This window comes from Cyanistes caeruleus, chromosome 6 (assembly GCF_971803275.1).
Source record: "Cyanistes caeruleus chromosome 6, bCyaCae1.hap1.1, whole genome shotgun sequence".
NCBI lineage: Eukaryota > Metazoa > Chordata > Aves > Passeriformes > Paridae > Cyanistes > Cyanistes caeruleus.
In genome coordinates this window covers 48,614,125-48,640,961 of record NC_141706.1, presented here as the reverse complement: position 1 = coordinate 48,640,961, position 26,837 = coordinate 48,614,125, and the positions used below count along the sequence as shown (strand labels likewise).

Genomic DNA, 26,837 nt, shown 5'->3' with positions numbered 1-26,837 from the left:
GAAACAGTGTAGTTCATTGAATGTAAATATACTGACACTGAGCAATCTCTGTTATTAAACTGAGGAAAAGTACAAGATTGGAAACCAGTGAAAATCAAAATAGTGTAAAATCTTTCTATTATGACCTGTTATGTTTCATTTAATAGTAAAGTACATATGCTCTTTTGAGGACAACTTTAATCCTGATTCTGCCCTTTCATCTTTGTTTCTTTCTATTTTGTTATATTTCTTTTTCACATATATATTGCATAGTATTGCCCTTGTATGAATAGGAGTCCTTTCTGTGGCAACAAGAAACATCACAAGGTATTTTCAGGTCATCTTCTATTGAACAGTGAATGGGAACATCACCTAGAGAGAGCACTCTTTTAAGGATACATACAGAAAGGAATCTGAAGGATTTCAAAGAAACTCTTCATAGTATTTGGTTTTCATAGTGAGCTTCAAAATGCATAAAGTTGAAATATCATTACTATTAAAATAATTTATTTCTTCTTAATAGTGTTCTTGCCCTTTAAATAATGCTTGGTTTTTTTAATGTGATGGGGGAAGGAGGAGGGAGGACTTCTAAGTTATTTTAAACATTGCCAAAATGAACCTGCGTTCAGAGTCTTAGAAGAATGGAAATAAACCCAAATCATTTAGAAATCTTGCCCTGTGGAACTTTTTTTAATAAGAAAACTGGAAATATCTGACTGGACATGCATTGCTGTAATTCTTTAGTATTTTTCTGGAACCATTTTCATTTGACATTATCTTTTTATGCACTCATAAAAATATGGCTGCCATTGTAAAGGAGAAGGTAAGAGATGGCATCAAACTGTAGCTAAGATGTTTTTAAGACTTCCTTTGATTTCTTTTTTCTGTCTGAATCACATACTTTAGATGATTATCTGGAACTTATTTACAGTTTTTTGGTTCAGAAAGCATGATGAGTCCTTTAAATTACTGAGTTTGTACTGCTCATTAACAGTAAGAGACTAAATTTATTAGTTTTATTTCTTGGTTTACCTGCACATTCTGGAAGCTAAATCAAAATTAACAAAAGTAACCTGGGGGATGGGGATTCAGTGCATATTAGATAATTAAAATATATTATTTAATTTTTTCTTTTTTTTTTTGTGAATTATGACTTTTTTTTTTAAACCAAGCTAAAATAGCTGTTGTTCTCTGATCTAGTGGGGTTTTTTACAGCTGTTGAAATGATGGCATTGGACTCTTTATAAGCCCAATTACAGTTTAACATTAATTTAACACAGTATAATAAAGAGGATCTTGTAATCAACTGTACAACTTTATCAAGACTCCTTGAATTAATATGAAAGGTGCTGTCATGCTTTCAGGTTATGTACTAACCAAACTGATATCACCATTTTACAGCTATTAAATTAAATTTTAAAAAACTCAACCACAAAAACCCTACCCCAAGCAACACAGGCACTTCCACAATTGTCTTGAATTTGGTATTTTTCTGAGAAGTATATAACAGAAACATGCTATGTATCATTTATTCTTCTTCAGGTAACCATGACATCCTGAAGATATCTTTAATAGCTGAAAGATGTCAGTTTATTTAAATAATATGCTGTCTTATGGGAAATAAAATTGAACCAAGGGCTGCATGTTCTTCTCCTATTGTGCTTATTCCCTTGGTCAAAGCCATCTTAGTCTAAAATACAAATGAATCATATTGGAGATTTGAACAGAAATGAAAAAAATGCTATCTAAGATTTAGTATAGTAAAGTTTTTGAAATTAAAGAAGTATTTAAAATCTTTCATCTTGCTATATCATAGATTCAGTATCTTTCAAAATTAGAACTTGTTGTATATAATGGTTTTGCCTAGAATTTTTCAGGGTGTCATAGAATATGTTTTTCAGTGTAGCTCATTGCTATGTTGATAGTTTTAATATCTTTTCAGCTGACATGCTATTTAAAATCCCTTTTTTCCCTAAAGTGAGTCCTAATGTTATTGTGTATTTGGAGAGTTGAAGTTTTAGTTCTTTGTCATACCAGAAAATTCCTCATTTTGAGAACAGCTTCAGTCATCAGTAAGAACAATTCTTAATGTTGACTGTATATAACAAAATAATTTTAATTACAAAATATACATTTTAAGTGAAGCCTTGAAAAAAAGGAAGTCTAGCTGGTTTTGGATTTTAATATATAAAGATTAAATAAGTGATATTTTATCTGTTTGCACATTTTTTTTCTTCTAGTGTGTTAAATATGACAAATTCCTAGGTTGAATATTTACTCTGATCAGCATGTTCATGGTAACAACTGTCTGTATCTAAATCTTATTTTCCTTCTTTGTTTTGGTTTAAGAAAATGGGAACTGTGATTGATACTTTTAAATGCATTACATATTTTGTAGTTAAAGGGGTAAATCCTTAAAAATGTTTTAGAGTGAAACAAGACAAGTGAATTAACTGTACATTTCATAAAGAATGAGAGATTAGAACAGTAAGCTACTAATTGTTTTTACTAAATAACACATTTTATGTAGCTTATTTAAAATTCACACTTAATAATGGGCACAATATATCTGAATATTCTTTAGAGTGGGCAGAGAGTCACAGTATTTTTCTTGTCTGCATATATTATGTTTCTAGGATAAGGTCATAAAATAGTCAAGGGCATGATTTGGATACTTCTGCCTATTTTAAAGGATTTGAATTGCAGGCTATTAAGCAAAATACACATGTTCATATTGCAGTATTTTTTCTTGAGTATTTGAGCAGTGCCTTTGTGCAACATTACATATTGCACATATATTGTTTAATGGATAATATTTAAACGTAATCCTCACCTTAATTTTTGTTTCATGATTCTAACACTTATGATTTTGTTGTGGATATTTTTTTTGTTTGTGGGTTTGTTTTACTATATTGTTGAACTGAGATGCCTACTACTAGAGAAAGACATCAAGTGCAAATCCAAGAAAACGTATATTCATTGAAATATATATGCATGTACCTCATGCATATGTACATACTGCATCAATATTGTACATACTTCAGATGCCAGGAAAAAAACTTTGTTGTCCTGGTTTTAATTATATTTGATGACTCAGGTATAGAACATTACTTTCTTGATTGGCTTGAAATTCTAGGAGCACCATATTCTGAAAATAAGGCTTGAATGTTGTCTGTATGGAATATTGCTTCTACTTGCAAAATCAAATCATCAGACAGTATACCATTTCTTGTAAGACACTATATAAAGTGAAAAAAATTAAGTGAAATAATTTTGTTCTGATGCAAGGTGCTTAAAATCCATGGAACACATTTTTATTAAGGAAAATCTCAAAGGACAGAATTAAGTTAGGTCATTATTGAATATAATGCAATGATCTTATAGCTATTTGGCAAACCACAGTTTCCCATCAAGTTCTTAATGCCTATTACAAACCAGTTTATTATTTAGCAGAAGCATATTTAAATTGGCAGCGAACTTAGTTTTTCAGATGCCTTGCTTCTGTCAAGCCAAGAGGCGTGTCATGGAACTTGGGAGGAAGTTTGCTCTGCATAGTTTCATGTCATCCTTGTGTCTGAGGAAGAAGGGGCTTTCTTCTCCAAGCAATTGGGAATATTGAGTTGAAGTTTCTCAAGTGTATTAAAGGGATTATAAGTCTGTTGACCTATGTTTTCTTAAAGTGGCTTCTTAAGTAAGAATGGAATTTGAATATTCTACTATATACATGCTTATTCTCGTAAAAGCTGGATAAATATTAATACTTCATTCTTGGTCAATGAGACTTAGCTACAAAGACTGGTTTAATGAGTTTGTACCATGCACTGTTCATGTATGACAGTGAAACAGAGAAAATAACCAGTAGAGTAGGATAAGATCTGAACTTTTAGGTTGGAAAGTTTCTACCTTGTTGCAAAAATATTTCAGATTTGAAAATACAAAAATACTCTATCCTTTCCGATATATGTATCTTATATACAACATGTATATAGTATGACATCTTCAGATATTATATCAGGCTGGCTTCAGATATTGTGGGAAGCTTGCATTGTGAGGGGGAATAAAAACTGAAAGCCTTCTAAGATTTCATTTTTGACTGTTTAAAAAATGATTGTATTTTAAAATCTAATATGTGTTTACACTGCAACTCCTGTTTTGATCTGATCTTAAAACACTTCAGTGTGTGACTTCTAAAATAACTTGATTAAAATAAGCATTTTGTAGTCTCGCTGTAAGCAACAGATTTTGCTTGTTATCTGGAAGAAATTTTGACTTCCAAAGAATTATTTATAATAAAGACAGTGTTATTACTATTAAATTACAAAAATTTCCATCCTTACTTTAATTCAGAATCAGTGGTATGATTATGCAGGCCATTCAGCTCCATGATTATGCATTTTGCATACATTAATCTGTTGTTGCTATAGGAATAGTAGCATAAAATGCTTTTAGTTAACAAAATCAGCATTTCATGTTTCCTGAAGTGGTAATGTACAATAATAGTGTAATTGAATTTGAGTGTTCTATTTGTTGCTACTCATAAGGTTTTTGTAATTAATTTATTTTTATTCACCGAGAATTTTGTTGATGATGAATTACTAACTTGTAATAATCTATAACTTACTTGAATAGTAGTACAACAGTATTGGACAGATCCAGGAACCATGCTGCATCAGGTTAGGAAGAAATGTCAGTAGTCGTAGTGTGAATTCACTGGAATAGAGGCCAGCTGTGTGTTTTACAGAGCTATATAAGTTCTGTAAACATGTGTGGTCATCAGATGCTGGGTAGTTTCTTTCTCCATCTGACTCACCAATATGAATAATATTTGATGGTGCCAGGTCAAGAAAAAGTAGTATCAGGTGTCTTGAACCTTAAAATTTGTTGCATATATTCTGTTCTCGTATGATGTGCACCCTGAAGTATACAGTGTGCCAGTTGCATGTGTACTCTGGTTCCAGTCTGACATTCTTTTTCCTGAGCAGTGCTTTTAATCTGTGACCTATAAGAGATCACTGTTTTTTTTAATTGCTCTGGAGATTTTGTTTGCACTGCCTTAGGTACTGTCAGAAAGCTTGAGAGAGTAGAGAAACCCAGCATGATTAATTTTAAATATTACTTTGAAACTTAAGGTTGTCTATGATTTGTAATTTATTGTCATTATTAATACTGCAGATTGTTATACAAAAAAAAATTCCAATCCTTATGTCAATTAAAAGGCCTTTGGAAATAAATATGCCGGCAACAAATGGTGTTGCAGCAAAGGAAAATGATACTAGACAAAGGAGTAAAATTATAGAAGCCACAGAAAAGCATATGAACTTCTGAGTAAGGGTTAAAAAAAAAAGTTTCTGAAAAGCAAATTCAAGTTTTCATTTTGGTTATTTTGTTTTCTGAAGAAAGTTTAGAACCATATTTTCACAGTACAAAACATATTTTGAGCTAAGACTTAAACCTTTACTTTCAGTCTCAGGAGCTTTAATTTTTGTAGTTTTATTTTGTCATGCATAGTATAAAGACACAAGGGAAGAGAAATTTAGCCATTTAATAAGATTGTGAAAGGATATGAAAACCACACATAAACAGTATGAATTTCCAACATTGGGTGTACATTAAGAGAGTTTTCTGTTATTTTCTCTGTTCTCAAGAGGCATGAGCAGATCAATGCACATTATAACCTATGTCTCATAGCAGTTATACGCTTCAGGGGCATTTCCAGTGAAGCATGTTGACTGTTTGCTTGGTACCTCTTCATTGCTGACCCAGTAATGTGTAAGAGACAAGGTGTTATATCATTTCTAGTTGCATTAAGTTGGGTGTCAGTGAGACATACTGACCCCTGTGCATGTATGTTTGTTTGGTTAAAATAATGTTTCCTTAGAAGCTGTTTGGGTCCTAGTGATACATAGGGCCATTCAGTAGAATTAAAAGCTTTCTTACAGCACTTATCAAGGAGTGAATCCCATGAAGATGGGACTTTTTTTGCGTGCTTTGGTCTTCTGACAAAACATCTAAGCTGCTAAAAGATCCCTTTTTTCTGAGATGGGTAGGGAAACTTGATTTTTGGACATCAGTATCTTTGAGCTTCCCATGTAATCTATTCTTCTGTCCTGTGGACATTGCAAATGGATTGTTTACTTCTAATCTTCAAACAGCCCAATTAAGAAATGTACTTTCAGGCTTGAGAGAATTACTTATCTCAAGTAAAAAGAGACCTTTACTAGAAAACCTTAATGTCTTGCAGCTGTTGGCCTCCTTTGGTTTGCCCAGTTACTTCAGTTCAAATGAGCTACAAAAAGCTGGGTACCCGTAACTGTTGACCATTCCTTAGCTGATAGGTCCAATATTAGTTCTGTGTATATTTGCATTAAGATCTGCAGCTGCCTTTCAGAAGAAGCCAGAAGGAAGTTTTCTGATATGCATAAATATGGTTGGGATTATAAACATCAAAAAAAGAAAATCCTAGGATATTGAGAGAGCTCGCTGAAGAAAATAGCATTCAATTTCCTATTTTGGCATTTACATATGCCATACCATAATCTTTATATAGCTACCATGCCCATAAATATATCCACATAATTTTCTAAAACAAGAAATGACAAATTATCTTTCTAGCTTGCAGTTGGTAAAGGAAAACAAATTAAGTTTCAATTTCTTTCTGTGTGTTCCTGAAAAATTTTGTTCATTGTCAGGAAGAAAATGTTTCTCATTCAGGAGAGAATCGTAACAATTATATATTACATGCAATGATAAAACTGTTGAACTGTATTTTCTCTTTAAAGTGTTGACTATTATGAGGACCTTGCTTTGAGACATTTCTTACTATATTTTCTTACATAATGCTGATTTTTTTTTTCTTTTAAGGTTATTTTAATAGGTTTTCTAATCAAAACTATGGGAGAAAAAGCCACTGTTCAGTTTCCTTGCATGGATCTGTGCTACAGGCAGGTGTGATGATAGCTCAACACACAAATGCAAGATAATGAGTTAGTGGGTCAAACTGAAGTTTCCCATTCATGGAGACATTTAATATTACTGCAGACAAAAGGCAGAATTCTTATTTCTGTTTCTTTCTCTCCCATCAGTGCTACTTTCTCCATCCCTTGTTCCATGTCTCCTCCTCGTTGAACCTCTCTAAAATCATATATTACTCAATATGAGCCACATGGAGCTGTCTGGTTTTTGCCCGTTGTAATGAACTAAGACCTTTTGGAGGTCCAGGTTTGTTATTTTGCCAAGGCAGGACAAAGTAAGCAAGAGCAGTGCACAATCAGAGGCAGGGAGCAAAGAGACCTCCCTGCATTTTGGCAAATGCAGCTGCAAATGCCATCTGTGATGTGACCTGAACACATCTGGTGGAACTGGAGCACTTGGTGCTAGCATCATGTCAGCTTGGTTGGACTGACTTCTGGGAAGTCAGTAAGGAAGGAGGAAGGAAGTATGAAGAAGGAGTAATTACATAGTCATTAGCACCCAAACTAGATTATTTGAAGCTATTAATAAAGAATTCCATTGTACTATAAATGTGCTATTAGATTGTTAGGGTTGAAAATTGATGGCTTCTCAGCAAAATTTGTGAAGTAAAATCTGAAGTGTTTATTCATAACCATTGTATATTAGATTTATTTTTTTTTAAGTTTGTTCTTGAGATTTATTTATGGTAGGAACATTATTGCCTGGCTGGCTGTGTAACTGTTGCATGAGTAATCAATACATATATAAAAATGAAAACAGTTTCAGCTAGAAGTAGAATCAAGTAATTGTCATTTAAGGCCTTAGAAACATTAATAATCATCACACAATGCCTAGTGGCAGAAATTCAGAATGTCATTATGACTTGAGTTTTGTTTGAGTTTCTAGTGTCAGAATAAGTTCTAAATTCAGTAAATCTCAATTATTTCCTCAATTATCTTTATTTTTAGGGTCTTAAATCTTATTTTTTTCTTCATAAGATATTCTGCATAGTTATAACTGAGAAGAGACCTCTGTTATTGTAGTCAAGCCATGCCACCCTAATGGTAGTCTGAAAGAAGAGCTGGAGTCTTTTGATAAATGTTTCAGTAAATAGTAGCCAAAAGCAAAGCATAGCAGCATACTCCAAATCTAGTGTTTAACTGTTCAAATACCATGTGTATGTGTGTTAACAAATTCTCTTTGGCATATGTATCTTTTGTAATAAGCAGGATAAATTTGAACTTACTTTCTCGGTTATCGAAGTTAAATTAATATTACTACATTTAATGGTACTAAAAATTTTACCATGAGGAAAGCTTGTTTTGCACATCAAAAATTTTTGCTCTTTTTGCCTGCAAATAAAAGGCATAATCCAGAATCTATAATGACTGGAGGGATTTCACTGTTATTTTTTGAGGTTTGGATTTTGTGTTTAAAGTGTATTTGCAGGATAGCGTTCCTTAGCTCATGTTAGAGGAGGGCATAGACAGTAATACTGTTTTTTCCTGCTACCTTCTTATCTTTTTCCTTTTATCCTTAAGCATGCTAAATGGAAAAAACCCGATGATATTGACACAAAGGATGTTATGAGAGTAACTTGCAATTATTAGTGTTATTTTAATATAATTTAAATCACTAATTTGAGCACAGATTCAACCAACACCTGTATGACTTGTTTTTAATTTTCACAGCAACCTTCTGGTTGCAGCAGATTTGTGGATGTAGTTTTTATAACTAGATCGTAATCAGAAAATGTCAACATTCTGAAACTCCCAAACCATTTTCAAACTAGCTATCCAAGGCATTTATTAAAAATAATGGGGAAAAAATTGTCAACTCTATTTTTGGTACTCTGTGTGTCCCATTTTAATTTTCATGGTGGAAGCCATGCCTTTCATATAAACTGTTTTGCTTTACTGGATCGATTTTCCATTATTTTGTTAATGTTTGGGTTTTTTGGTTTTGTTTTTTTTTTTTTGTTGTACCATTCTTGATATCTGTAGTTCTTGTTTTCAGACAAAGTTCTTATTTCTGTCTAAATTATTAATTTAGTGTGAAATATATGAATTTAAAGAAATTTTAAAATAAATTGTTAAATAGAGGCATAAAGAAAATTCTAGCCTGTAATGGTTTTTCTTCTGTCAGTAGAATCATGGCTTAGTAAAGGCTTTGATAAGAAAAGCTATAGTGGTATCATCCTACAGCAGTGAAGCAGATTGAAGTGCGTAGTGCAAGGACACTCATAGAAAAGATTTAGTATTCCTGGCAATGAAAAGTGGCTGCTTAAGACTGAGATGAATTGATTAATGAGTCTGCCTAAAACTGAAATTCCAGTGGTGTGACTTTATATGCTTTTTACACGCTATTACATCTCTGTAGAGAACGGTTGAGCAAATAATGCAAACAGAAGGTTTTCTATAGCTCTGCAGTTGTGACTCACTGTGAATTAATAGCTTTATTGCTATCCCAGCTGTGTTAATTCTGATGTAGCATCTCTCTAGATTCTAGAAGAGACCCTTAATTCTATTCTGGCTATAATTTATCTTGCTTATTTGGACACTGCTTCAGAGAACAAGCAATACCTGGATTACCACCTCTGAATTCGTGATAGTGGCAGCTGTTTAGAGATGGCACTCAGAATTCTAGATAAAAAAACCTTAGTAAATATTTGTATTAATATACAGACTGTTCCTCTTCTATGTACAAATACGTGTTTGGCACTTCAAAATTAGTTGAAACTGATCAAAAGCTCAAAAGCTACAGTAAGCTCAAAAGCTAAAGTAAGGTCTCCAGATAGAATCTGCTGCTTATAAGAGAGCGTCTACTTGAATAATAAGCCACACATTCTTGTTCTGTCCTTTTACTGTAAATAGTTCTAGTCTCCTCTTCCTCATTCTTCCCACACAGTTTCTCTTCCCATAGACACTCTTCTCGTTAGACCTTGTTCTTACTTAAACTTTGGTGTTTTTCCTCTCAGTTCCATTTGTTATGATGTATGCTGCTTGATGTATAAAGGAGAAGGAATTTCAGAGTAAGAGACTAGAAAACATTTCAGCTTTACAAAAACTAAAAGCCTTTATTGAAAAAAATCAAATTCTCAATGCTAACTGCCAACCATAGTTTGCTTACTTCAGAAGTGAGATTGTTCCAAGGTTCTAAATACTGAGCACTAGTCTCCAAACTTTATTGATTGCATGCTCCATCAGTAAAAAAATTGTAAGCATAACACCCTAATATATATATATATATTTATTGACAATAAATACATAGAAGTATATAACTTGATGATAAATAAATATAGACACCTTTGTAAGCTCAACCCCACAGAGCTAGAAGACCTGTGCCTTGATCACATTTTCATAATGAAACCATCTTTGAATTAGAATGTGATGTTTTTATTTTACCACTTCAAAGTTAGCCTTCTTATTTGTCTGTTTCACTAACTGTTTCTTAATGAAACTTACTGGAACTTACTAAAGCATCTAGGAGCGATGCTTGTTTTGGGAAGTTGTTCTTTAGTGATTTTATTTTTTTTTTAACTAGAAATCCTAAGGTCCCGCAGGAGCTTTTGGAATCCTCTACAGCATGTCTGCTGGTACATAAGTGTCATTCAAAGAAAACAACAGAATGCTTATAGCTGTACTTCAAGATGTGTTAACTGCATCTATATTCACAACCCTCCATCATTGTCCTCCTACGTAGTTTCAATTGGGAATCAATATGGTCCTAAACAAGTATAATGGACATAATCTCTCTCTCCCAGCTCATACCTTAGGCAGTTGCATAAGTGAAGTTTTGGGCTGTCGTCACCTTTTGTATTCATAAGGAAGTTCATAGGAACATTTTGCGTGGATTTCAGTGCACTTTGTTTGAGCTTCACGTCAGAAGATAGAGAAATATTTTCTTTAGCCATGTTGAAATGAAGCACAGAAAATTTCCCAGGAATAGAGCAGAGCCAGGAATAGAACTAAAAGCTCTCATGTAAGCTTGGGGAAAAAAAATATTCTCATTCTTTTGACAAAGGCCTCTTAAAAAGCAGCACATTGTGACCTATAATTCTTTGATGGGTAATCTTATAGTTTAGTTTTTTTAATATATTTAATCTCATATTCAGACAAACTACTCCAATGCAATCATATTGGACTGTAGAAGAGGTTACAACAACTTGGCCAAGTATCTTGTGTACTTTAGCTGTGAATTTGAATATATGTATGTATCCACTCTTGAACTTTTGAATTCACTGTAAGGTAGACACTGTAATAGTTCAGGTAATGACAGGTACAGAGAGGTTATAAAATGGATGAGGAGAATTTTGGACTGTTTCTTGGGGCAAGTGAAAATTTGGAAGAGGTTTTCTAAATGGGAGATATTCATAAGTGAATGATCTACATCATATACCAATCATAATGAAAGAGAATTAAAGACAAATATCAGGATGAAACACAAGGAAGGCTTATTGAAGGAAGCAAATTAGAAGCAATAATTATGCATACACAAAAGTCATTGACCGTCCAGACATCATGTTAGAAACAAAAGGATACTTTTTGTTTTACCCAGTACATGCTTCAGTTATAGAAACTCACTGTCCCAACATGTTCTGGTATCTGGAACAATAAATAGGTTCAATGAATCATAGAATATGCTGAGTTGGAAGGGACACACAAGGATCAGTGGGTAAAACTCCTGACCCTTCACAGAAGGGCCCCAAGAATCACACCATGTGCCTGAGAGCATTGTCTAAATACTCCTTGAACTCTGTCAGGCTTGGTGCTGTTACTTCTTCCCTGGGGAGCCTGTTCCACTGCCCAACCACCCTCTGGGTGAAGAACCTTTTCCTAATATTCAGCCTCAAATCCTCTGACACAGCTTCAGGCCATTCCCTCCTGTCCTGTCACTGGTCACCAGAGAGAAGAGATCAGTTCCTGCCCCTCCTCTTCCCCTCATGAGGAAGCTGTGGGGTGTCCCCTCAATCTCCTCCAGCCTGACCAGACCAAGTGACCTCAGCCACTCCTCATGTGGTGTCCCCTCAAGGCACTTCATGATCTTTGTAGCCCTCCTGTCTTTTTTATATTGTGGTGCCCAAGACTGCACACAGTATTCAGGGTGAGGCTGCCCCAGTGCAGGGTTCCAATGTGCAGTTCCAATCCCCTCCCTTTCCCAGCTGGCCATGCTGTGCCTGATGCACCCCAGGACAGTGTTGGCCCTCCTGGCTGCCAGAGCACTGCTGGCTCATTTTCAGCTTTCCATCAACCTGGGCCCCCAGGTCCCTTTCCATGGGTGCTGTGGTCATCCTGTTGCCCTTGTAGAAAACAGGGATAATGTTCACCAACTTCCAGTCAACTGAGACATCTCCAAATTCCCAAGACTGCTCAAAAACCATTGAGAGAGGCCTCTCAAAGACATGAGCCAGCTCTTTATTCTTGAAAGAATCCCATCAGGCCCCATAGACTTCAAGAGATCCAGGAGCAGCAAATCTGACATAAGTTCAGGATTGGCTGGGAGTTTTATTGGTCTCACAGCCATGGTTCACCTGCTGAGAGTACTGGGACCCCAGCTCATCATTGGCATTGAAGGAGAGGTAGAGAAAACATTAAACACCTCTGCCTTGTCTCTTTCCCTGTTTGTGAGACACATCCTGTAATAGACTGATGTTATTTGTGCACTGCTTTTTGCCATTAAAATATTTTTTAAAACTTTTTTAAAAAATAGTCAAATTTCTGGAGGCCAGCTAGGTCATGGATGGTCCAGATCTAGTCCTGTTTCTCAGGTGCTTAGGTGTTCTCTCAGATGCTTATTTCTGGAAGCTGCCATTAGAGTAAATAAAATTACAATTTTTTATTCCCCCCTGTCTGCTCATGCAGGAAGGATGTTGAGACACTTGAGCACGTCCAGAGAAGGGCAGCGAGACTGGTGAGGGGCTTGGAACACAAGCCCTGTGAGGAACAGCTGAGGGAGCTGGGGTTGTTTAGCCTGGAGAAAAGGAGACTCAGAGGTGACCTTATCACTCTACAAATCCCTGAAAGGTGTTTGGAGTCAGGTGGGGGTTGGTCTCTTTCTCCAGGGAGTCATTGACAGAACAACAGGACAGTCTTAAGTCTTACAACTTGGTTGTGTAGATGTGGGCAAGATAAGTAATTTCTAGCCGAGAGAAACTGATTTATTCAGCTGATTGAAAATTCCTTCATACTTGATGGAAACCTGCTTGCCTGCCTTTTACATCTACAGGAACGGTGAAATATCTGCTCAGCAGTTTTGTGGGAAACATACCCAAATGATGACTGAAAGCTGTAGGAAGCATATTTGAAGTGAGAATGATGGGAAATACTTGAAATAAAAAAGCCTTACAATTTTTGATCAAAGCAAATTTAAAGGTAATATGATCAGGGTGTCTAATTAAGTGATTACTCAAGAGTTTGGTATACTCTTATATAACTTAGAACCTCAGTTTCTAGGGTTACAAACTTTGGGAAATATAAAATAGTTTTACTAATATATAACTGAAAGCCCTGACTTGTATTTTGGCAAAGAGCTTTTCTTAGCTTGATGATGCAAAAATTATGCTGACAATTTTTTCCAAACTGCCATTCTTTTCTGGTAATAACCTGGATTTCTTGCTTTAGTGCCACATAGTAGCTGTATTTTTTTATACTATGTGAGTTGTCTTGTGTGATCTGCAACTGCTTCAGAGCGGTGAAAGTATTCAGTCAGATCTACCAGCAGACTGAAGATACCTAAGATAGTGTACAGCATATTACCTGTGAATGCAAAACTGAATTATTGTGTGAATGTCAACTTCAGAGCACTCTGAATCACATTTTAGAATTTTTCACTGTATGAGTAGATATCTGTGGCTATAAGAATTGATTCTGTGTGCACCTCTGTATTTGTGCATTGTCCTTGGCTAGTACAAGGTAAACATAAAATGTGGTGTTGGTCTAATTTGTAGATTTTTCTCTGGCATGTCAGTCTTCTCTGAGAATGTGAAGAGGAATGCTGTCTAGCATTATCTTCAGTTTCTAAAATAGGAGGTCACGCAGTGTTTGAAACCAAGAAATTGATGCTCCAGTTAATATACAGCCAATGTCCTGTTTCCCACCTTTGTTACACCCAGCAGAGATAAAGGAATTGAGCATTTTAATTCATGAAGGAGTTTTAGCATTCTAGTTAGTTACTGGCATATTAATGGATCAGCTAGGATAAATAAGATAGTACTATTGCATTTTAGTAATTTCAATCAATAAGTATCTGCTTCTAAATCTATTTGCTGGTACTTCTTACCAGCGGTAAAAATTACAGCTGGGGGGGGTGTGTGTGAAAAATCTGTTTGAATAACCCTTTTCTCCTCACTTGTCTGTGTGGTATGATGGAATATATAATCTTCATCTCCGGCTTAGTATTTGTAATGTTTTGCAACATACTGTGGTGGTTCAGTGTCAGGGAAACTGCAAGAGATAATGATTCTGACAGAATGTTTTAAATCATAACCTATATTTTTCCTGAAAGTCTGATTAGTCAAATCTAGTCACTCTAGTGTAACTTCAAGGACACTCTGTGTTTACTGACGCATAGGTTAGTGAGATATAATCTTTATATGATCTGGAATTTAAGCACTGTAAATAAATTGTTTTTGTATAACTGCACAAAAGTATGATCCTTAATTTTGCAGACAATATCCTGAGCTTGCTGTTGATTTTGAACAGTTTTAAACATTTGAAATACATCTGATTTTTAAACAGTTTTAGCTTATAGTTCCTTATTGAATTGCAAGCTTCATATTTAGCTAGAAATAAAAAGGGAAAATGTTGATGAAATATCTTTATTTCTACATCTCATTTCTTTTGTTGTCTTTTTCTGTGTATTATTCATCTTTGGAGAAGAGCCATCAATGCCTAAAGGTGCCTTTTCCAATAATGCCGTTTCTTCTAGTAAATTTATAAATTGATGTGTTCAGTGCCCCATGAGAATAATGATGTATTGCTTTGAAAAATCCCTGAGTACCCTGTGGTTACATTAGGCCTTGAAAGAAGATGATAGCAGGATTGTTGTAGCAATCCATGCCACTGTGAAACTTCATTTATGAACAAAATATTAATTGGAAAATCTCAGAGGCTGTTCATAGGATGGATGAAAAGAGCCTCCACTGGGGCCAGTGATCGTCTTTGTTCTGTTGCAGGCACAATGCATTCTCTGTCTTAACTTTATTGCAACATTATTTTCAGGCACATGACATAAAACACATTTAAGTTTGCACAAGAACTTAAATATGGGAAGTGTACAAATGATAAATTAAATAAACAGAGTTTTTCAGATCAAGTAAGCAAAGTTATTCTGTCATGGTAAATGATGTCCAGAGGAATGATATAATATGCGATATATGGCTTTTTGTATAGCTGTTTAATATATGATGCTTAAATTTTAATTTTTTTTAGTTCAGCTTTGGAGAAAAGATGCCATTATTTTACATGGAATACTAAATGGAATCATCAGTTGAAATGCAGAACTTGATTTTTAAATATATGTTCATAAAGGATGACTCTGTGCAGGTGTATATTTTTTCAGTTAGCACCACTTCAACTCCTGCCTACCCTTCTAGTGACAGAATTTTGTGAAGCAATCCTGCAGGACAACCGATTTAGGCAGGGGTAGAATGAAATAAATGGATTATAGATAACCCTAATTTGAGATGCAGGGCTTTCAAATCTGTTTAAAAGAAACCTTGTAATAGCAACCTTTTCACTTAGAACAATCATGTCTATACAATAGAATCTTAATTACTACATTAGAATGAAAATAAAGCAAAGTCGAGTATAATAACTGAGTGCCTTTGGTCAGATGGAACATGGGGATGAATTTTTCATTTCCCACCCTTTTCTTATAGACTTATCCCTTGCTCCTAAATTTTTTTTAAAGCTAGTATTGCAATACAAATCTTTATCAACTTACATATAAAATTGGAATATACCCAAAGAAAACATCCAGGGCAGCTACTTTTCAACCCAGAATTCTTGTTCTATTGTTGATGGCAGTGCATTTGGCTACAGTAATTTATGTGGCAGTTGGATCACTGGACTGAAAAGCATACCAAGGAATAATCCAGAAAAACATAAATGCACCAAACCAAAGTGAATAAACAGTAATTTTACTAATTTTAAGAAAGGATTTGGAAAAAGTGGCATAGAAGCTAAGAAGAAAGAATAGCAAGTCAATCTCTCAGCCAGTGAAAGAATTAAGTAAATTTTTTTACATGTTATCTACATCTCCTTTAAAGGACTGATGCTTGGAAATAAGCCTCAATCCATATACAATCAGAAATTAATATTAAGTTATGAAGAAAGAGGTTGGGGTGCTCACAGGAGGTTTCATAACAAGAGAAGGAGAAAAGTAAAGTATTGGAGATATAAAGGAAAGATGACAAATTGATGTCAGTAGAATATTTTATGTAGTTACTATTGTAAATAATTGAAGGTTATCTTTATGACTATGTAAGTATCAGTAAACTTTACTTCTTAAGGAAGTAAACACAGGTACTTTCAGTTAGCAGTTCTGTACTTGGATGCTGGGGGAACTGTCAGAATTCAGTCCTCTGACATTGTCAAGGCAGTTTCATAATCTCATAACTCTCCTAATTGCTAGCAAACTGGAGCATATCTGAATTCAAAGTCAGTCTCTGGCTTAGATAAAGCAATGCTCTTCTCATGCAAAACTCATGATTAAACTTCTGATAGTTAAAATAGTAATAAGCCTGCAGCATGGTTTTTTTTTTTTTGTTTTTCCTGCTCTTTATGAGGTTATAACTTTAAGGTTTCCCAGAATTTGAAATATGTTGCAATTTATCAAAAACATGAGTTTAATCATAAAACTATGTGAATGAAATAAAAGGGAAAAACAACTCATAAGACACAGAATTCCAACAAAATTAATTTCTAATGTGAAATGTTACATATGTGCATATATATGCCAATGTCTATAATTGTCACACATGACAATATGAGATATTAGGATTTTACCTTGTGAAGACTATAAGAAACTTTTCTAGTATTTTGTCACAGTGAATTATTTTCCTTAGCAAAATTGTTTTATTTTAGTGAGAGGAGGAAATTTTTTTCAGTCAAAATAGTTTGCAGTATTCTATAGTAACTTTACATATATAATTGCATAGCTGTGATAGTCAGTTTTAGTCAATTTTTAGAGAGAATCTCTTTGATTTTTTTCATTCAATTGTAAAAATATACCCCATTTATTTCAGTATAGAAAAGTTTATCTGTGAATCTTAAAGCTTTCCCCCCACCCAGTCAAACTGTCTTTCTATGTTCTTGAGGCTGTTTTTTAGTCACCTCAACAGCCCATGCTTGAAAACAATCATATCACTGACACATTTAATCAGATGAAAAGGGGTGTTGTGAAATCTGTAAAATAAAAAACTCAATGACTGTTTTACACAGTACTTTTTCTATCAGGCCATGAGACAGGAAGTTGAATTTACAAGTTCTGTTTTTCATTTTGCAGAGCTACTAGAGAAGACACACAGAAGAGAGGAAGAAATGGGAGCTCTCCAGGTATATTACCTGCTCAATTACCTAGCTGCATTTTTATTCAATTTCTTGAAACTACCATATTGTATTACAGCATGATTTTCCGGACAGCCTTATAGCTTAAATTCAGATTTGGAAATATGTGCAGACAAATGTAGACCCAATAGCCAGTAATACTCACTGGTGAATTTTTTCACTAGTGGGGTTAAATTCTCTGGGCTGTATTACTTTCTTTTGTAAAATGGAATAAAAATGAAATTAAAGTATTCTAAGTATTTGAAGCCTCTGAAGCACTAAATGTTCATAGTCACCTTTCTGAGGAAGAACAGGCCAGTCAATATTTGCTAGGACCTGATAAAATATTATAAATCCTTATTGTATGTCATCTAGCAGTAAAACAGTTTGTGCTAAGCACTTTAAATTTTCACTTAAAAAGTCAGATTTACCCTAAGCTCAGCTTTGGAATAGTATTTAAGCATTACAGTCAAAGAAAACATACTCCTTTCAAATTGAAATGGCTAAGAAAGCAAAACAGGCTGGAATGTCTGAATTGTGAGGCTCAGGAGGCTACGAGGGAGGGTAATGTGTGTATTCTTCAGAATGCAGAGACAAAAAAATAAATTCTTATCAACAAATTGCTGCAAACAATATCCAATACGAATGTAAGAAAAGTTTACGTACAATACAAAGAGTATCAATGAGTTAGCATTTTGTAAGTGTACTGAAAGCAGGACTTTTGTGAGGGAAATATGAAGATAAGGCTCATAAGGGAAACGACACTATGTATTGACCTGAGTTTTGACCATAGGAGTTTAAGACTTCTCATATAATAAATAGAAGGCATTTTGAGGGCTAGAGGTATCAAAGAAGTTAGTGTACAAACAGTCTGATCCAGTTAGAAGAGACAAGTTACAAGACCCAAAAGTTACACAACACACCAATCCAGCTGTTTCCTGTTCAATCAAAAATCTTGGCCTGGCTTTCTGGCAGCTCAAGTTCAACAAGGCTGAGAGCTTGTCTGCGCAAGCAGTTTACACAGGTGCATATCTGGTTACATCAATGTAAAAAGATCTCCTTTCATGTGAAGCAATTCTGCATCTGCTTTCATGTGAAGCTTCATGGTTGACAAATTGTTCTAATGATATTACTTCTGATTGAATGAGGAGTAATTTTAGACTGCAGGAAGTTTCATCATAGTAGTGTCTTGCATGGCAATATGTGCCTGCCTGACTGTCATGTTCCTGATTAAATTGCTTTATTCCTTTCCCTAACTGGCATTTCTGGTTAAGTGTGTGAATTGTAGTGCTCTGGCTGTTGTTCTTACATTCAAATGCTTGATAGCAGTTTTTTTCTCCCTTCACATATCCTTGCTTTCACAGTCAAGTAGTGTATAAATTATCCTTGGTAAATTTCCTAATACATTAGATGCTAGTTTTCAGAAAATTTTCTGCTGTGAGATTTTAAGAGTTTATTATATTTAGAATTTGGCAACTATATAATGCACTTTATTTAACGCATGAGTCAATTTGAAAACAATCTTTATTCTATCATTGGAATCCTCCTCACTCACTCTAGGACCTTTTTTTTCAAAGCAGTCCTCTTTAACTGGAAAGATTTACATCTGAATTGTTGTTCATTATAATCAGAAATTTATGAGATCTGTAAATACCATCTTTTTTATGGTAATGAGTATGTGTTTTGTTGCAGAATCTTTAAATAAATATGAGTGTTTGCCACTTCAGTTTTGTGGAGGAACAGACATCTCAGAATAAAAATTTCCGAGTTTTCAATATATTTTTTTATCATAAGTTTTTTCTGATGTACAGAAATAGTCTGTATCTCAGACCTGCTTCTAGGGAAGAATAAAGACTTTAGCATGTGATACACTTCCTTGCCTGAGAAAAAAATTGAGTAATATTTTTGTAAGATAAGAGTTCTTGTAATGTCTTAATGGTCACATACTCTAAATGTGGACTCACCTAAACAGTTGAATATATGTTTTGTCAAACTATTTAAAATACCATACCTAGTCAGGATATAGTACCAGAGTACACTATCTTGATTTTACTAACTTCATATTTTTCTTTAAAATACTTTGAAACGGGAAAAGAATGTTAAAATATATAGAGTAAATCAGGTAATTCTGGGTTCTCTGTATTTTGTGCTGGATTAAAACTGATACAAGTTTGTTTTATTTGTTTGACTAATTGACTAATGTCATCCTGTTATTAATAAAACATTATTCAGAGCTATTTCTGGATGAAAGAATAATGATATAGAAATTACTTTTTATTTTTCTAAGGAAATGCGTAAGAGAAAACTAAGCCTGATGCTAAGATGACATGAATTCCAAAGCATGCTAGATTTACTGTCAGAGATTATCAAAAAAAGAAATAATTGTTTGGGATATGTAAGAGTAAAATCAGCAATATTGAAAACCTAATGCACTAATTGGAAAAAATATACTGTGGAGTAATTTCTTTCAAAACCTTTCTCACCTTGTTTCTGGGTGATTTCTTATTTTTGGGGCAAATTTCTATGTGGGATATATATGATAAAGTATGATATATATATATAGTGTATATATATGATATAAAGTATGATAAAGACATCTAATTAAGTACAACAGTTCCTACTCAGTGAGTTTTTTACAAAAAGCTGTACATGTGAGACCACCAAAATCCCAAAATTAATCTCATCCATCATTCTTTGACTTACACTGTGTTTTTATTCTTTGCTTTCTAATGGCATCTTGTATTTTGCTTTTAGGAACGTATTATGGCCTTAGAAATGGTAAGTTCCTTAAATTATTTTCCCAAGCAATCCAAATTACATTTGTCTAAATTGTGAAAATATTATTTATATATATATATTTAATTTTTTTAAAAAAGGTTGCAGTTCTGGGTTTTTAACTGTCATTTTACTTTTAAGAGAAGATGTGATAATTTTACACTGCAGCTCTCTGTGTAGTACTTGTGTACTCATTATATGGAATATAATTATATGGAATACAGTGTATTTCAATGTTGTCATTTTTCTGTACTTTAGTACAGAGTTTAGTCCTCATCCCCTCCATGGGAAGAGAAATGTTGTAGATTTTATCAATATAAAAAATGTTATTTTTTTTAACACTTCTAGTGTTTGAGGTCCATGTGATAGATCTAATTCTTTCAGTGAGTACTCTATGTGCTTACTTGTTTGGTCTAGGAGGTGCAGGATAGAATCAGTTTATCTGCCCATATCAACACTGCAACTAAAAAAGTAAATGATCACCCCCTTAAGGAGCCTGAGAACAGATAGTACCCTTTTAGGAGAAGCTTTTGGATATTTTGTCTCTTTTTTCCAATCAGATTGATTCTGCCATATGATTCAATAGATAGGTACACCACTTCTTGCTCCAACAAGTTTTGCAGGACAGGAGCAGAAGCTGGAAGGTAAGGAAGAACAAGGTTTCTTAGACTCTCTTGTGGATATAAAGGGAGCTGAAGAACCTAAATGTTTTCTGGAATAATCCTTCAACTCTTGAGAAGTGCCAGAGGAGTATAGGCAAAACTGAGGTTTTGAGTATCTAGAGATTATATGTTTTTTTTGGCTTATTTATTTGGTTTAATACTGTTAATTAAAGTGAATTTAATTATTTCATAGCTAGTAACAAGTAAATAGCCTTATTACTTTAGTGACCAATTATTTAGTCTGACATTTTGAGAGAATTAATATGATTTATCCTTAAATAAAATAAGTTACTTTATTCTTGAGTTATTCTGTAGCTATTCTTAGTTGTTACATACAAGATTTGGCTCTGAATTATTTATTGAGAAAGGTGTATGATTTTTAGGGGGAAAAAATCTGCCTCAGATGAGCCTGCAATGGAAAGTGTATTTTTTTCTCGTAAAGAAGTCAGGATACATTTTGTAGGTGCCTACTGCTACTATGTTGTGCTTGAGATTTTAGTGGGTTTCTATAAACTACATATTGTTCTTTGTGAGCATAAGCTGCAAGTCATGTTCCTCTGCCTTACTAGTACTAGTCTAACATAGAAGACTGCAAAATTTAATTTTAAATCAACCACATCCTGAAGTTATTCCAGTGAACATATGCATTCCTTTGATCAATAAAACAGCTTGTTGCTTTCAGTAGAGAATCCAGAAGTGAGTTTATCACTCTTAGAATACTTGGATCGGGCTTTTCTGGACACAATTCAACTGTTTTTTACAATGTTCATAAATCTAGGTTAACTCCAGTAATGCTGTAAGTATTCAGCAAAATTGTTATTTAATATGAATTTTCTGTTCAGTATGAACATTTATGCATTTTGTTATGGTGTATTTTTATGTTCAAGAAAGTAAGGTTTTGCATACCAGTAAAACAAATTTCTCTCTGCATCCACTCAGCAACGTAAAAGCTATTAGATTATTCTCTTGTTGTAGCAGGCTCAAATTTGCATCAGTTTTCTGGTTTATCATCCAATTTAAAAGAAGAATTGGAAGGTTAACAATACCAAATGCATTTTGTAGAGGGATTATGTGACTGCCTGCCACCATCCATTTTTATGTGCTTGGTCTCCCTCTCTGTGTCTCTCTGTGTGCCTTCTATCAATAAGTAAGTCTTCCTGTTAGCTCTTGAAATTATTTCATGATTTTCATACTTTGCTTCTATGAATGTAGAGGAAATACTGAATCAAAGGGTTAACACTTTGTTTTCCTCTTGCTTTGATTCTGTAGTGTCTTGCCAGAACTACCATTACATCAAAGGCTTTCTGGTCCTCCCAGAACACAGTCATTCTTTGATCTTATAAAAATGACCAGGAGCAGTTTGAGATCCTCTGTCCTGCCTGCCTCACCCTTTCCTTTTCTTTCATCGGCAAGCCAGTGTGACACTTCCCTTCATTGGGCTTCCCAGAGTCTTTCCTCTGCTCATTACCACCAAGTAACTTTTGCTTCCTGAGGGTGCTAGCAGCCTGCTGTTCCTTTTCTCATAATACTCAACTTTCTCTTCCCTTCTTCCTTGATGTTGTCTTCTCACCCTATCTATTTATTGCTCTTGTTTAATACCCAGATACTTGTCAATCCTCTGCCCCCTACTATTTGGTGTTTCACTTGTTCTTTCAGGTTTTTTCCTAATACAATCACCTCTAGTTTTGTAGCCCTCAGAGTGAAAAAGCATTTCCTGTGTTCAGATGGAACCTCCTGTCTTTGTGCCCACTGCTTGTCACTGGGCAGCACTGCAAAGAGCCTGGCTCCCTCTTCTTTACACCTTCCCTTTAGATATTTGTGCACATTGATGAGACATCCCAAAGCCTTGTTTTCTCCACACTAAACAATCCCAGCTTTCTCAGATCTTCCTCACAGGTGAGATGCTCCAGTCCCTTAAAAAATTTGTTGTCCTTTGCTGGACTGGCTCTTGTATGTCTCTTTTGTACAGGAGAACCCCAAACTGGACCCAGCACTCTAACTGCAGGCTGACTAGAGGAGAGGGATCTCCTCACTTGACTTGCTGGCAATGCTCCTAGTGAAAACCCTACATGCTCTATCTAAGCTCCTTTCAAAATTATGAAAATCTATTCCACACATTGCAAATATTGAACATTTTTGCCAAAGTTTAATAAACCAAAATCCTTCAGCTTTTAATTAGAGAAAGTAAAAATGTCAGGAAAAATCCTTATTGCAAAAGACATAAGGTATCTAAAGTTATTTCTTTCAGTTGAAATAGGAGTAGTAGTATACCATGTTCTCAGTTTTTATTATTTTTTTTAACATAGTAGGTATAATTACATGTAAATGGAATTTTAAAGACAGATCCTATGAGTTCCATCCACAGGATTCTCTTGAGAAATCAGAGGATCATAGAATCACTGAGGTTGGAAAACACCTCTGAAACCATCATGTCCAACCTTTGACTGAACAACATTTTGTCAACTAAACCATAGCACCAAGTGCCACATCCAGTCATTTCTTGAACACTTCCAGGGATGGTGACTCCATCCCCTCCCTGGATAACATGTTGCAATGCCCCCTCAGTGAAGAAATTCCTCTAATGTCTAGCTTGAACCTTCCTTGGAGCAGCTTGAGACCATTTCTTCTTTCCTGTCACTTGCCTGGGTCCACCTGGCTACAGCCTGGCTACAGCCTCCTTTCAGTCAGTTGTAGAGAGTGATAAGGTCTCCTCTGATTCTCCTTTTCTCCAGGATAAACAACCCCAGCTCCCTCAGAGGCTTCTTATATGAATTATGTTGGCCTTTCATCTGTGGAATATGTATCTGAGTTCTTCCACACAAAGTAACTTGATAAGACATAGATATGTGCTTGCATTATTTTTCTCAGTTTGATTTATATATCACAAAATAAGTTAAATTTTGTTTGATAGCAGACTACTGACTAGATGTTTCTAATGAGCCCACTAGATCCTTCATTTTAGATTTAAATGCTTTATATTTGATCTAGTTAAAACCGTAGGACCACAGATATCAGAAACACCTATTGATGCCACCACAGATTTTTTTCCTCTCATTATTGTGCAGCTTTTTATTAAAACAGGGAAATCCATAAGGAAAACTAATTCTTTTCTTACTCTGATTTGCTGTGAAACCTTGTTTAAATAACTTCTCTTTGTATTTTAGTTTTTCTCACCTGAAAACCTGAATGATATTTCTTCTTTCCCATGAAGGCTGTGTTAATTGAATTTTTGCAATGCTTTCTGGAAGCCTTGATGAAAACTTACATGTAAATAAATACACATAAATTACATGTAAAGATTTTTAGCCTGCAATGCTTCATAATGTTAAACATGCGCAACAAGGAAATCTTTAAACCTTTTGAAAATGTGCTCCCATTAACATTGCATTACTTTACACACTCTTTGTGTTACATTTCTTTTAATTTCCAGGAATTACATCTGGATGTCTCTGATCAAAATTTTAGTAAACGATAAAGAATAGATTCTCAAAAACTAGTCCTATGGATCCCCAGAGTGCTTGGAGCACTGAGTGATGATTCACAGAAGGCTGGCTTGCCAAAAGACAACAATTTCCTCCATGTTTCCAGCTGCTAGTATGCATCAAACAAATTCATAAAATACTTTCCTAATATTTTCCCATGTAAATAATTCCCCTAGTTAGCACAGGGATGTCATGCACTCATGAATGAGGGAAAAGACAGTCAATGTCATTGCAAACAGGAAAGGATGCATTCATGAAGTTCCTTTAATTAAAATGTGGTCCACTCCATGGACAAACATCTAGAATCTAAGTTAAACGTTCAAGTAGTTTGACATTGGCAATGCTTTGTTAGCAAAAGTGATTTGTTTTTCATTAGTGTAGTTTTTGCTTAAAAAAAATCTTACTTATTAAAACTATCATGAAACAATTCAATACAGAAAAAAAAAGCCAGCTGAGGATTGAAATTGTAATTTGATAAAGTTACATGTGTCGCCTACCTTTATATAGGTAATTTGACTTCTTGATGCGCTGAAATCATCAAAACAGTGGTTAATTGGAGTCATGATATATGTGGAATATAAAGATACAAAATACATTTTTTTGGTTTCTCTGAAAGTTCCCTTTCTACGTATGATGTACTATTCACAGAATGTCCCAGCTATCATGGAGTTTGCCTGGCATATAAAAGTCAGCAGAGCATCTCAGGCCTCTTAAGCAGAACCATCTCCTTAAAAGAAAAGTGTATGATTTATCAGTGGAGAGCTGGAGATTGAAGCTGATAGTGCACAGTTTTACAGATCTTAACAGTGAAAGCAAAGGATACTTTTAAACATGCTGGGTGCATCCTGTTCTTGCAATTTAGGTATTCAATACACTAAGGTCATTTAAAAATAAGTCATTTTAGGTCACCTCTAACATTGTATCTTTCATTTGAATTGTAACTGCCTGCTGACATGTATTGCAGCCAGTTATAATGACGTTGCATTTAATCTTTTTATGGTTATTCTTTGGGGATTAGCTAACTGCTACTTAAATCAACTCTTAAAAAAAATATCTGTGCAATACAGATAGCCATTTGTTTTTACCTACCTCAGAAAAGAAAGGAGTACTGTACTTGAAAGTCAATGAAGTTTGGTTTCTGGTTTATGTGTTTTCAATATATTGACTATAAAGGCAAACTTCAGGAGTACTATATACAAACCTGCTTTGATTTATTTATTTGATTTATTTGCATTTAGCATTGCAGCTTTGAGGCTAAAAATAAAATATGTCCGATTTTGATTTAGATCTGTCCCCTGAGACAGTGTGAAACTCTTTTACCAGGAACACATCAGTATAGGAGGATTAACTGTTCACATGCAGTTTAAGCATCAAAGTGTTTGTATGAAGTCATGGAAAATAAGTAATTTGTTTTGTCATTCTCTGTGAAAACATAGAACGCCCCTTTTAAAAGTAAATAGTCTTTATTTTAAAAACAGAAAGATTAGTAGCACTCAGTCTGTCGAAGAGAACTGCTGTTAAGTAAAATGCTATTAATACTGCCTCAGTCAGTACAATGGGTTTTTTTTTCCTCTTATCATTACCATCAGTGCACTGGGTCAGTACCTGCTGTTGCTTGTTATACATAAGCAGATGTGATTGCTGCCTTTAGGATTACTTGTATTCATTATGGCATACAGCTTTCTGATTTCTGGGAAAAAAATTAACAGTACTTAATTTCCCTCTATATCAGTTGCTTCCAACATCCTTTTCCACATTTTATCTCTGTGGCTAAATCCATCTTTTTAATAGAATAGAGTGTAGTCATTAATGATACAAGTATGGCATTTGAACCATCTTGAGGAGGTTGCTGTGATATTCATTAATTACCAGACCAGTTCCGTGGGCCAGGTAAAAGCTCTTTCATCATCTTTCCCTCACATTCTTCAATGTATTCTTTCATTGCCACCTTCCTTATTGAACCTCTCCTAACAACAAACTTGGCTTTTTATCTGTTTTTATTTGCACATCACTACCATTCTTTTAATTTGTTTTATGGAAAGGACACACATTTCTGTCCCTGGAAATGTTAGTGTTAACTTTCCTATTAGTTAGTAGTTAACTTTCCTATTCAAGTCCCTCAGACTGCTCAGAAAACCGTGAGAATTTTAGAATATAAAATGAACCATTCTGGTCAAGACCGAAGGTCAGTCTAGCCCAGCTACAGACATTGCAACAATGGCCAAAGTAAAATGCATAGGGCAGACTCTATGAACAGAACTGACATGTATTTTGTTTCCATTTTTATTCATTCTGAATCCAGCTGTTCAAAGCTCAAAGGCTTTGAACAGCTACTACTTAAGTGTAGTTTCTGTGAATCTGGAACTATTCTATGGTCTTTCTCATTCATGAACTCGCCCAGTTTTCTGCTTAGAGCCATATAAAATTTTCTATCTTTATGT

The 26,837-nt window shown here is 34.6% G+C and overlaps 1 protein-coding gene across 20 annotated transcripts in view; it reads left to right on the top strand.

The window, feature by feature from the left end:
- Positions 1-26,837, top strand: part of CEP128 (centrosomal protein 128) — a 210,430-nt gene that overhangs the window by 51,703 nt on the left and 131,890 nt on the right. For all 20 annotated transcript variants that reach the window (XR_015288185.1, XR_015288180.1, XR_015288184.1 and 17 more), the window contains 2 exons: positions 17,437-17,486; positions 20,232-20,255. Coding sequence is in view for 8 of the 20 variants with exons in the window: in XM_086893505.1 (XP_086749631.1) it covers positions 17,437-17,486; positions 20,232-20,255 (74 nt within the window). In the remaining 12 variants the exon portion in view is untranslated. The remainder of the gene's footprint in view (positions 1-17,436; positions 17,487-20,231; positions 20,256-26,837) is intronic.